At 43.0% G+C, this 13,050-nt stretch overlaps 1 protein-coding gene across 5 annotated transcripts in view; it reads right to left on the bottom strand.

Moving 5' to 3' along the window:
• Positions 1–12,615, bottom strand: part of LOC147013397 (CUGBP Elav-like family member 1-A) — a 49,669-nt gene extending 37,054 nt beyond the window's left edge. For 4 of the 5 annotated variants that reach the window (XR_015051321.1, XR_015051322.1, XM_085855196.1 and 1 more), the window contains exons 1-9: positions 12,327–12,615; positions 11,360–11,408; positions 11,058–11,189; positions 8,730–8,809; positions 8,225–8,359; positions 5,642–5,693; positions 5,394–5,522; positions 5,186–5,242; positions 4,947–5,090 (exon numbers count right to left, since the gene is read on the bottom strand). Coding sequence is in view for 3 of the 5 variants with exons in the window: in XM_085855196.1 (XP_085711322.1) it covers positions 4,947–5,090; positions 5,186–5,242; positions 5,394–5,522; positions 5,642–5,693; positions 8,225–8,359; positions 8,730–8,809; positions 11,058–11,189; positions 11,360–11,408; positions 12,327–12,440 (892 nt within the window). In the remaining 2 variants the exon portion in view is untranslated. The remainder of the gene's footprint in view (positions 1–4,946; positions 5,091–5,185; positions 5,243–5,393; positions 5,523–5,641; positions 5,694–8,224; positions 8,360–8,729; positions 8,810–11,057; positions 11,190–11,359; positions 11,409–12,326) is intronic. The other variant, XM_085855197.1, reaches the window with a different exon arrangement.
• Between the last annotated feature and the right edge of the window lie 435 nt (positions 12,616–13,050).

Genomic DNA, 13,050 nt, shown 5'->3' with positions numbered 1-13,050 from the left:
AAAAATTGGAATCCGAACACTTTTTGAGAAAATTTTGCCCTAAAAACCGATACGAACACATTTTCAAAAACTGAACACAACGTAGCGTTCATGTTTGTTCACGTGCGTCTCCCCCACCTGTTCGACCCGCATCTTCGCACTTTGTTCATTCAGTTCATCGGTGGAAGTACTCGTGAAAGCATCTCTCATGTGTCGATCGCTAATTTACCTCGTGTTTTCGCCTTGATTTGTGCTGGTTTTTTTTTTTCTTCAATTATCACCCTTGTGCATTCATCATTGCACCCAAGAAGAACAGTGAAGCAAATAGGAGTAAGAGGAAGTCCATGAGAATGAAAATTGAGTTGAAGAAAGAACTTATCACTAAGCATGAGAGCGGTAGGCGTGTTGCTGATCTCGCTGCCATGTTCGAGCTGCCGAAATCGACCGTGTGTACGATTCTGAAAAATAAAGAAGAGATAAAAGCACGAAAACCCGTCGTGAAGCCAACTCATTCAATGAACCCTCTGATGAATCGGCTTTAACGAACTCAACGGTTTATTTTCGCGAGCATGGTAGTGACGTCATGCTGCGTCACCTCTTGATCATCTCCGTGAAACCGTGCGGTGAAAACGGCACATTTGTGTCTCTACAGAGTGTACTGGGATATAAAACACCATTTGGTGCTTCATGGTCAATTACATTCCTCCACCAGGCTGAACAGTTTACGTTTTAGATCCCAATGGCCACTGATTGGCCGGAGCTGCATCCAGACCTGATGGAAGAAGCCACAACGCTCCTGCTCATCCCCCAGGCTTGGAAGAAGATTCATGACTCAGAAAAGGTCATTTACTCATCTTATTTTACCTTAAACATGGGTAATTTCAGTTGAAAGTGTCTTGAAAGTGGGTTTTCTTGGGGTCCAGGAACGGATTAATTCACTTTCCATTATTTCTTATTGGGAAAATAGTTTTGGAATCTGAACAGCCTCCTGGAACGAATTAAATTCGGATTCTGGGGGCACCACTGTATATATATATATACATATACATACATATACATACATATACATACATATACATACATATACATACATATACATACATATACATACATATACATACATATACATACATATACATACATATACATACATATACATACATATACATACATATACATACATATACATACATATACATATACATACATACATATACATACATATACATACATATACATATATATATATATATATATATATATATATATATATATATATATATATATATATATATATATATATATATATATATATATATATATATATATATACAGTAGACTAGGCGCAAGTCGGCAGCGTGTAACTCGTCACTTCGCCTAAGTCGGCAGCGTCAAAAAGTCCTGAATTTATCTCATGTTAAGTCCCTATGAATAAAGGGTCATCCCTCTGTAATTCGTCATCTCTAAGTCGTCACTTCGTCTAAGTCGTCAGATGTTGTCCGTTCCCACGTAATGGAAACTCAAGTAAATTACCACTCCTAACTCGTCACACGGAACTGCTGCCTCGTGAGAATCCCGATTTCATGGAATCGTGATGCTCGCTCATTGGTTTACACCTTCATTCCATAGACACGTAGGCACACGAGTCAGGGCCCAGGACTGCACCTGCTCCCGGAGTACCTGAGAATGCCCCAGATCCTGATACCTCTTTGCCCTGGCCTGGGCCCCGAAGGGGTAAAATGGACTAGTTCGCATAACACATCCATGGGGCACAAGCGACGTGAAAAGCCAAACGAAAGAGAGCCAGGGACGGCTCCCAAGGAAAACAACACGAGGTTGCGTAATGTTCACTTTAACTTCAGGTCCCCGAAAGCCTTGCTGCCCAGGGAGAGTGTCAGGCGGTCTTTTGCTACCTTGAAGCCAGAGGCATGCCACTCTTCCTTGGAAATGAATGTATGAGACTGCATCTCTTCCAAAAAAGCCACATTTTATCCACATGAAAAACAAGCTGGAGAGGGTAAGCTTCCACAAGGGCCATAAACTTAAATAGAAATGCAACTGCTGCCCAATTTCCGAGTTGTGCAAATTGCTGCAGCGTGCAAGTCGATCGAACCACCCTCAACTGGCCGTAAACGCGTCCTTGGTAGATCTCTCGCCTTCCTGCTCTTTTTACTTTCAATTTCAGGTCCAAAATTATATTCACACGAAAGCGAATCCACACAAAGTGGGGTATTACTGCATATAAATAAAATATCCAGTTTCCATTGAAGAGAAAGCATTTGTGGGCCAGTAAGATTATCTGCTCTTTTTGATGACCAATTAAAAGTTCATCGCCAATTAGCAAGGTCAATGTAACTTTTAGGTGTGGACCGTTTGCTGGAACAGCAAAACAAAACAACGTCTTGCAATTTCATCCTGAGAAATTCCACACACATTGGGTCTCACCCTCAGCCATGATCTCTCTTGGGCAAACCACATTTCAAAGTTGGCCACCAAATCTTCCGTCATGCAAAGTCCTTCCTTGGCACACCAGTGCTCCGAACCACAGAGAAGGCTTTTCATCCACAGCTTGATAGAATACTGCTCCCAGCTCTGGGCTGGCGTCCCTGCCACACATCTTTCTCTGCTTGATGCCGTGGAAACCAAGGCCTTCAACATCATTGGAATCTGAGTCTTTGAGCTTATCACTTCGCCATCGCCAACAGGCCAGTAGTATCTCTGTGTTCTTCTGCCCACTTTCTGGTCTTGCGTCCTCTGACTTCTCCATACTTTGTGCCCTCTCCAATCCTCCCCCCTCAGGTATCTGCAGGGCACACATGGTCCACCAGCAACCCCCTCTCCTAGTGAAACCCCCAAAATCCAGAACCACGACTCACCTCCACTCAATTGTTCCTCTTTTTTCCCCACCTGTGGAAACACCTTCCACACGCTCTTCAATCCTATTCTTCCCTCCAGTTCTTCCAAAGTTGTTCAGTCATCTCAAACCACTCCCTCACCCCCCCCCACCCAATTCAAAAAACATGATCTTTTCTGCACCCGTTAAACACCCCCACCCCAACCAAAATTTTGTTTCTGTATCCATCTGGTCTACCTCTTACATTCTCCCCTACCCCTCATCATTACCTGCAATCCTTTGTTTGTCCGTCTCAATCTATTTTCTCCCTCAGCCCTGCTGTTAACGTTTTCTCCCTTCTCCTGCTGTTCCTTTTGTTATTTTGTGTCCTGATACTTTCTGTATTCTCGCTCTTCCACGAGCCTTTACCATGTATCCAAAAACAAAAACGTTTTTTGATTAATTATCACAAGGCTTCTCTTATCAGGTCAGGTCAGGTATGGGAGCATGTACCAGAACAGCACGTCACTGCGTCCACTTTCCGCCGGTACTCCAGGGGCCTCCATCTGGCCATCCCCCAGGCAGATGCCAGGCCCATCCCCATCTCCTTGAGATGCCGGTAAACCTGCTGCAACCACGAGGCACGTGGTCGGCCCATTGGCCTCCTCCACTCATGAGACTCCCTCGCTGAGAGAATCTGGTAAGCAGGATCAGCGTCAGGAAAACGAGCCACATGTCCATACAGCCATGACTTACGCTCACGGACCATGCAGGTAACAAATCTCATCCGAGTCTCTCTCAGCAACCGCTCGTTGAACACAAAATCTGACCAGCGATAGCCAAGGATTCTCCGAAGAGACCTGGTACCAAAGGAATTAAGTCTCCGTCTCAGATCCTTGGTCAGAGTCCAAGTCTCGCATCCATAGAGCAAGACTGGAAGCACCAAGGACCTGAAGACTCGGACTTTCGTCCTCCCGCACAGGTACAGGCAGTGCCACACCCCATGATCCAGTGAATCCATGACTCCCCAGGCCCGACCCAGATGTCTATTGACCTGACTCACAACCAGCAGAGACATGAATATCACTGCCAAGGTAAGTGAATCTCTCCACGACCTCAACATCCTCACGACAGACACAGACAAGACAGCAGCATCCAAGATGTCAATGAAAGCCTGGATCTTAGTTTTGACCCAAGAAACCCGTAATCCCAGCGGCTCAGACTCTTCATTCAGCACCTCGAGGGCCCCCAAAAGGATATCTAAAGTCTCCGCAAAGATGACTGCATCATCTGCGAAATCAAGGTCCGAGATCTTGACATTCCCAAACGATGCACCTCAGCTTGATCTTTCCGACATCCTCCCTAAAATCCAGTCCATACAAGTGCTGAAAAGTGTGGGGGCCAGTACACACCCCTGACGAACTCCAGTAACAACTGGAAATAAGTCAGAGATGGCACCACCACATCTCACAGCACTCTCAGTACCAGATTAGAGTTCAGACATCAGATCGATCAGTTTTGGTGGCACCCCACGAAGACCAAGAATCCTCCAGAGGGCATCCCGATTCACTGAATTGAACGCTTTACAGAGGTCATCATAGGCTGCAAGCAGCCCCTGCCGAAACTCTTGTCTGCGTTCGGTGAGGACACAAAGAGCAAGGATACGGTCAATCGTTGACCTCTTTGGTGTAAAGTCTGACTGCTCTGGACGCTGGTGCTCAAGCAGATGGTGGCGAACCCTATCAAGAATTATCCGAGCAAAGACCTTGCCCGGCACTGAGAGCAGCGTCACCCCTCGGTAGTTGTTGCAGTCTTGGCGATCACCCTTCCCTTTGCAGAGAGGGACAACAAGGCCCCTCTTTCAATCAGTTGGGATGATGCCTGTGTTCCAGGCAGAGCACAAAACTGCATGCAACGACACGAGTGCAGCATTTCCACCAGCCTTGAGAAGTTCAGCATGGATGCCACAGATCCTTGGAGCTTTACCCCTTTACCTTTACCCCATTCTCTTATCGAGCAAGCAAAATTTTAAAATAGCCAGGATTTGGCAAGTCGATTCCACTCTGTACTTATTACAACATGGTTTCAACCAAATACAGTTCCACATAAACCTCACAAGCAATGGGTCTCTCACCCTCCTTCTGACTGCCAGCAGTAGAGCCTGGAAGAGCCTGTGAGCCAGCATACAGGCCAGGAAGGGCAGCTGCATATTGTTGCATGCCAGAGTAGGCCTGGGCCAAAGCATCCAGACCATTAGAGAGTCCCCCACCGCCAGCACCTTTGAACACAAGATGATTATGGTTTGATCCCACATCAGAATCTACACACACAGGCACAGTATTGCCAACTTTTAAGAGAACAAATGATGCACACCTTGGAAGGAACCAAGAGATGACATGGAAGAAAGTCCAGGGCTCATGGAATTTCCACCTGCAACAACAGTTTTTAGCCACAAAATATTCATAACTACAGCACGTAGTTTTAATTCGATGCTTTTCCACAACCACAACTAAAAAAAACAAAAAACAAAATATAAACAAAAGAAACATGGAATATCAAAAGAAACCAACAAGCGGCTCACCTTGTTGTCCAGAATAAGGGGATAAGGCGGAAGATCCGGAAGCTTGAGCTAGGGATGACATGTGACCGCCACCTGAGCCAGCCTGTGCACTTGTCAGGGCTGCAAGAGCTAAGCCAACAGGATTCAGACCTAGAGCAGCAGCATTGACAGTGGACAGCGAAGGCAGAAAAGGGTGTCATCATAAGGAGCATGTTACAAACCAAAACAAAGAAAACAATTTGTTTTAACGACAAACCAAGAAACCTGACCTGGCACTTGTGGCATACCGAGTGCTCCAAGATTGCCAGCTTGTTGTAGCAACTAAAACAAGACAGAGGAGGAGATGTGATTAATCCATTAAATGTTACATTACCAAGGGGAAAACAAATTATTTTTCTTCCTGCATAAAAAACACCTGGGCAGAGGATCGGAAGGGAAACGTATCCATTTCATAGATGGCTCTAATAAAGTGGTGAGGGCACTTGCCAAGTGGGTCCCCTCAACAAATCAGAGCCCCTTAATACAGGACTTGACAAAAGACGTATGAAAGCCAACGAGGCCTTTCGCACATGTACGCGTTTTCATTGACTCGCTTCTGCTCGTACGGGCAATTTTAACCTGCCTGTTGCTAATCCAAAATCTTTTCAAATAGCCTTAGGCATAATTTAATTTTCAGAAATTACATGAAAGAATGGCAATTTTGAGATTGTTAGCCATAATTGTGTTCCTGGATGCAAATCGGACTCACATAAACACAGGAAAAGCTAGAAGGGCACTCGGGAGAGCGCATACCTATACCAGGCTGAACAGTTTAAGTTTTGTATCCCACTGCCAAGCCAGATCTGAACCAAAATCTAATTGGCTTGTTCTCATCACCGAACCAACAACTCATCCACCTTGTGTTGTCATAAACTTGTCCACAACTTCTTGAAATATTGTGATATATTGTTTTGGCCCCATCTCTCAATGGTGAGGAATCACTTTAAAACAATTTTTTTTTTCGTATCCATATTCAGATAATCACCAAAATCAAATAGATTTGTCCTTGTGACACACGCAAACTCTCCACCAAATTTTATCCAAATCAGTCCACAACTTTTAGAGATATCCTGTTCACAAAGACAGGCAGATGGGGGGGGGGGAGGGTGAAACAACCTCTGTCCACCTTCGGTTGTGGAGGTGACGAGAAATATCTGTGCACAAGAGTTGTCGAGTTCCTACCATTTCCTGTTAATAAAAGCAAGCGGAAATACACAAGCAGACAGACAAACATCTCATTTTAGCAAGATGCAAAAATCTAATACAATCTCTCTCATGTCCCTGGAAGCAACCAAACAAGATATTCACAGCTACCCCAGTCCCACAAACATGATGAATACTAAATATAATCATTAAAAAAAAATAAACCAATGTCACCCGCAGGGTGACCCGTATCTTGCCAAAAGGTGACCACGTGTGACTTCTTTAAGGTCACACTGAGGTGAACAGAGCTTCTATCCACCAGGAGCGACTCCTTGAGGAATATCTGCCTACAAGAGATTCCGATGAGAATCGTTCTACAGAGTAACCATGAAAAATATGCGTTTGCCTCATAACGTCACCAAATGACGTCATAATGTCACAAGCTTGACATATCTAGAAAGCACTCAGAGGTGTTCAATTTGAGGTACTTCATGATATGGTTCCCAAAACTTGAAAATTTGACCTTGGGGTCAAATATGTTTGACCTGAGGCACGAACCATGAAGGTCAAGGCCAATCGCCACCAAAAATTAATCAGCTGAGCGCCAGACCATGAACTATATTCCCATGAACTTTGAAGACGATCCGATCAAAATTACTCAAAAAATAAGGGTTTCGTCGACTCCCCTGATTTGCGACAAAGTGACCTTGACCTTCAAAATTTTGTGCGCTGAAAGGGACCTCTATAGGCCTCCGATATGTGAAGTTACAAAAATTTCTAATGATAACTGTGCTCTGCAGAATTTTTTATACGTGATTACAGACAAACAAACAAACAAAAAAAAATAAAAAAATACAAGCTGACTAACATATCTTGCAAAAACTTCGTTTTGGCAAGATAATAAAAAAAATAAAAACTTGCCCTGTGCTTTTACAAGCATCAGATATGACCTCCCATCAGTACTCAGAAGCACCCAAAACAGATAGTCATCCTTCAACTCTTTAGTTGTGCAGAAGAACACCCCAGCTTGCTCTCTCAGGTAGTTTTCCAAGTATTTTCGGCTTAGTTTAGAAGCTTCGGGAGCCATTTTAGGAAACCATCCTTATCGCGAATGCATGATAGTTCACAGGCCCTGAAGATCACCAACCCAAAGGTTTTCTGCGCATGCATGCTGAGCTTTCTGGAGTGGATCACATCATTTTGAAAGTTCCTTAATTGACGATTTGGGAGGGGGCTCAGTTTGACTATGCTTCATAGCACTTGCTCCGTATCAGATAAAGTTTAAGTGCAGGGCTCACCAAATTACAAGCAATTAAAATTAATTTTTTTTTTAATTTAAAGTCAACATCAGTGGTGGCTTTGGAGTGGGCCAATATGCCTACTCCCACCATTAAGTTTTATCTCAACAGTTAATCATTCTCTCATCATCAAGACACGTGCAAAGTTTGGTTGGAATGACCAAATGAAATAAATAAAAGGCCTAAAAGGAAATCAGAAACTCAAACCCATATAAATGATTGGGATATCTGTCCAAAACACATTACGACAACTCGCCATATTTGCAGGAAAATTGTTGTGCAATTGTCGGTGGGGTTAAATTTCCAAATCAAAATGGAGAAAGCAAAAATGGTTCGCCATCTTCAGATTTCAGGGTCCAAACCCAGGCTCACCGAGATGTACTGAGGTGACAGACCAGAAAGTCCAGATCCCCAACTTTGACCCAGCAAACTCAATTGTTGCATCCTTCTCTGGTGCTTATCCTTCTGTGTATCTGCAAATTTCACCACCAATGGCATCGTGCAACCCTGCAATCATACACAGATAATGAAATGAAGCAAATAAAATAAAGTGAAAATTATTGACTATCCTAATTTTGCCCCTTCTACCCTCTCACTTATCTGGCCAAGCCCTGCTCCTCCATGCCATACAAAACCTTCATTAAATCATCAAATCAAAATATAAACTCAAATCACTTCCATATATTCTTCATCATCCCCTCTATTCTTCAATTTGGAACAGTTCTCAAAATCTGTCGCATCATGTGTTTATAAGACCGAGGATTTAAAGTCTTTTTAAAACACCACCACATAGAACACCATCAAGAGTAAATCCATTTGCCCCCCTCCCCCCCAAAAAAGTAAAATAGAATAAAAATGAACATGACAGACACAGTACCTCCATGGTTTGTGAATGATGTAGGTTTTTGATTGCAGACTGTGCCATACTCCGTGTTGTAAAAGTCACAAAACCACACCCTAGAAAATATACATCACGTAAAGTTCAATACCAACCAACCCAACATCTCAACCACCAACCAACCGGAAACCTTTCATAGATGCGTCAAAGGTGACTGAAGAAAAAGACAACCAGAAATTAAATTGTCAGTGCAATCAAATATCGAATACCAATAAATGTGTGTATGCGCGTGTCCTCAACTCCAAAACCATGAAACCAAGCAGCCTGAAACTTTGCATGCATGCCAAGGGAACCCCAAAGAAGTGCATGAGTGAAAATTGGGTGTTTAGGTTAATTTAAACACCCCTTTTGAAGATAATTAATTATATCCTTCATCAGGCACTCCTCAGCCACCTCAATCTCTGGGGTTACCTCACTGGAGTCTGAAGCCACCATTATTTTTGGACTGCTCAATCATGCCTCGACTTGGAACAGGCCGCAACGATTTCTTAATGATTTTCGAAGAAGTCCAAAGACATGGGAGGTAAGCTTCTGGCATTCATACATTTTACCCAACATTATTATAATATTTTTATCCTTCGTGCTCACAGCATTCATACAGCAAACCCTGAACACTCACAGAAGTTAAATGGAATATGGTTTCCTGAATGAATGCTAGTTCATCTACACTATTATTATGTAACACATTTACTTCAGATTGCTCACTGTACTCCACCATGTGCAGTATCATCTCCCTATTAAGAACTAAGGGTATGGCCAAATGTTGCTAAAATGCCTCTTTTTTAAAGTACTTAGATACTCCATCTTCCAGACACCTTGGTGTGCCCTAAACCATGGTCTTAAATTAATGAACCCTGTTTAAAAGCTGCTTTAACTAACTATACAGTATAGCTGAATTTCAGTCAACCAGTCAGCATGTTAATACCAGTCAACCAGTCCAAACAACCAGTATGTTAATGCAACTACATCCAGTATAGGCCTAACCACCTGTTTTTGTGGAGTTTTTCACCCCAACAGCATGATAATATGAGAACTATTTCATGTCAGAAATCATGCTAGAATGCATCTCCAGTCATCCAGGATCCTCCGGCTTCCAGGGCCCGCCTTGGGCCCTGAACCCCGGCCATACAGCTGCGCTCGCTTTGCTCGTGGTGATGGTAACCTGCTATTTTTTAATGGTGGCCTCCTACTCCAAAAGATAAGGAAACCCCTGCACCTCCATGTGTGTGTCGTTGATCAGTATTCTACATATGTGGGTTTCAGAATGTGGAATGGAGTCCTCCCAAGGCAGGCTCAAAGTATTCACCTTCATTTCGGTAAGGGGTCGCGACGCATGGACCAAGCTGTGAAATGTTCTGTTCTCAAGGTTTTGTGCCGAGGGCTCTCTTCAGGATCGTCGCTGAGCCCAGGACAACTTCCAACTGTTGTTTGTTTGTCGTAATATCCCCAGGGATGGTTTTTAATATCTCTAAGGCTCTTAGTCATCATTCCCATAGCTCCAACAACCAGGATCTTTTCACTTCATTCTTGAGGTCTTGGTATGTAGTAGGTTCTTGAATTCTGCATCTAGTCCAAAATCATTGGTATGAACACCTCAATTAGCAATGCAGCCTTCTCTTTTTTGTACCCAAGTATGATATCTGGTTGCAATGCTTTGTTTTCGATGTTCACGCTTGATGGGATTATTAGGTCATACATGAGCGATTGCTTTTGGTTTATGTTCCCACAAATTTTCTGGAATTGGGATATTAAAGTTTTTGCAGATGTGCCAGCGGATTATTTTACAAACTCTGTTGTGTTGTGTGTACAGCTGTTCTGACACGAGTTTTCATTTTTATTTTGTGTTCGGTCATTAAGCATTCCTTCTCCTTCGCTCCCCCCCCCCTTTCTCCTGATAATATGCAGCATTCTCCTCCCACACACCTGTCTCACTTATCCCCTCTTCGCACCCCTCCCTCTGCAGTGTATCGCAAAGTTTGATGAGGCATCGCTCTTCCCCCCTTCAGTTTACCATCCCACCCTCACCGCTACCCCTCCTCTCCTCCCTCCCCCTTCACATCCCCGTCAGCAATGCGACAGGTTGTATTTGCTCATTCCAAAATAAATTCAATACCTGAAAATTGATTATTTCAATTAAATAACCACGAAACATCCTAGCCCAAAAAAACAAAACATGGAAAAAGGAAATAAACAAAAACAATACATTCCACTTCCCACCCCCTCGATTGGGGTTGGGGAGGGTAGGGGTCACGGATAACTAAACATTACACAAGTTTGGCATGTTTGCATGATGGTGCATATGCTTACCCCGACTACCTCCATCAGGCCCACGCAACACACGACACTCTTCTATCTGTCCAAAAGGTGCAGCCATAAGCCTTAACTCATCATCACCGAGAGAACGGCTCAGCATTCCCACAAACACTTTTCGGTCTTCAACTGTAGGACAAAAGGAACTGGGTTAGCATAACAAGCAGTTTCTCATTTTCCAACAGCAACATACAGCAACCTAAACCTTTGCTTGGGAGAAAGAGCTGGAGAGCGAGACATAGACAATTTTACAATGCATACAAATGCCAAAGACATTCCACAAAGTGAAAGGTTCTCACCATTTGTCTTTTCACTGTCCGCTGGCTTCATTTGGATAGGATGGTACATCTGTAGGAACACAAAGGTGAGTAGACCACAATCATAAGAAATCATTCGAAAGGAAAATATATATATATACACATATACATATACATATACATACATATGTGTGTGTGTGTGTGTGTGTGTTACAAAAAACAACATTTGCTCGTGCACAAACTTATCATTTAAAAACAAATTAAACTTTGAAAAGTGAATGCAGTTGGACTCCGACATTTGCGGGCGATACATTCCTGAAAAATGCTGCGAATGTTGGGGCATTGTTTCAATGGGGAAAGGGGTATAAGTTCCCAGCGGTTCGTGATTCATAAAGGAAAATCAAAAATCCCATGAAAAACTAAATACGCTCATGAAAAACAGCAAATGTAGAAGCCGGTCACATTTCATGAACCACAAACACGTGGGGTCGGTGAACATCAGTACTGCAGTCTACATTTCTAAAGGTGTGCTAATACTGGAAAAGCATGAACAAATTACAAGAATCTATCGGGGAGAAAATACATACACGAGGTAAATTCACAAATCATGAAAAACTAGAAGCACAAAGTTTTTTATGCAAGATATGTAAAATGGCGGTCTTGGGTCTCATCCTAATGTGTTTACAAAATAAAAACCAATTACTGCACTGCAGTACCACGAAGAAAGCCAGACATAATACATGCACACGTACGCGAACGCACTGTACTGGTAAGTACTTACAAAAGCTATTTTATTTGAAGTTATAACCTTAACTTGAAAGCAATTTACCAATTTCCCAACTGCCTGGATCATCACATTATACTTCCTTACCTTGCTCACCTAACAGGGACCTTCCCTAAAAACCTTTCTAAAACCTCCACTACAACATTGATTCAAAGTAAGGGGCAAGGAAATGCATTCACTTAACCCCCAAATTAACATTTCCACCAACACACTATCCCATCTTACCCGAGGGAGAGTTCTAACATTATGAAGAGCATTCTGTGCTTCCAAGGCGGCCCGTCGAGTGTAGTACGTGACGAAGCAGCAACCTGTTGAACAAAAACTCTGCATTAATCTCATTTGTGTTGACTTCAAAAGAAATCATCTGACAACCAAAATGCCTACCTTTTGCCAACTAAAACAGGCCTTTGTGAACAGATAAATGAAAAGTTGAGAGTTAAAAGTCAGATAACAGCAATACACATTCAAAACATACATTTTCCAAAATGGCGTCAGGTCCATTCGTAAAGAAGATGTTCTTCAGCATTTGGAGAGATACGACATTTTAGCAAAGAAGAAAATGATGCAGATTTTTTTTGTAAAAGCGAGAAACTGAACAGGTATCCACACGCGACTGATCCATATAGCCTGGGTTTGAATCTCGACCCAGCAATAAACTACCATCTTGGTATTTTGCAGGCAGGACGAAGGAACTCATCCGCTGTCCATCAGTACTAGTTAGTGGACGTGAAAGATCCCAAGGTGTCTTTCACGAAGATTAGGTGAGTTCTCGCCAGCACACTGAACAAATTACACATTTCTTTCAGCTGCAGTCGCATGTCAGATCTGGTCAGCCAGTTCACAAAAGTCGAGTCAGAATTCCTCCAAGCTGACCGCACAAGGTGGGAATAATTGAAGCCATCGAAGATGAAAGGTTATACAGATTAGGAAAATGGAGGAAATGTGTGAG

Source organism: Eptatretus burgeri, chromosome 14 (genome assembly GCF_056783735.1).
Source record: "Eptatretus burgeri isolate ZD-2024b chromosome 14, Ebu_testis_v1, whole genome shotgun sequence".
Lineage (NCBI taxonomy): Eukaryota > Metazoa > Chordata > Myxini > Myxiniformes > Myxinidae > Eptatretus > Eptatretus burgeri.
The sequence above is the reverse complement of the archived record's forward strand: the minus strand, read 5'-3'. Positions and strand labels throughout refer to the sequence as shown.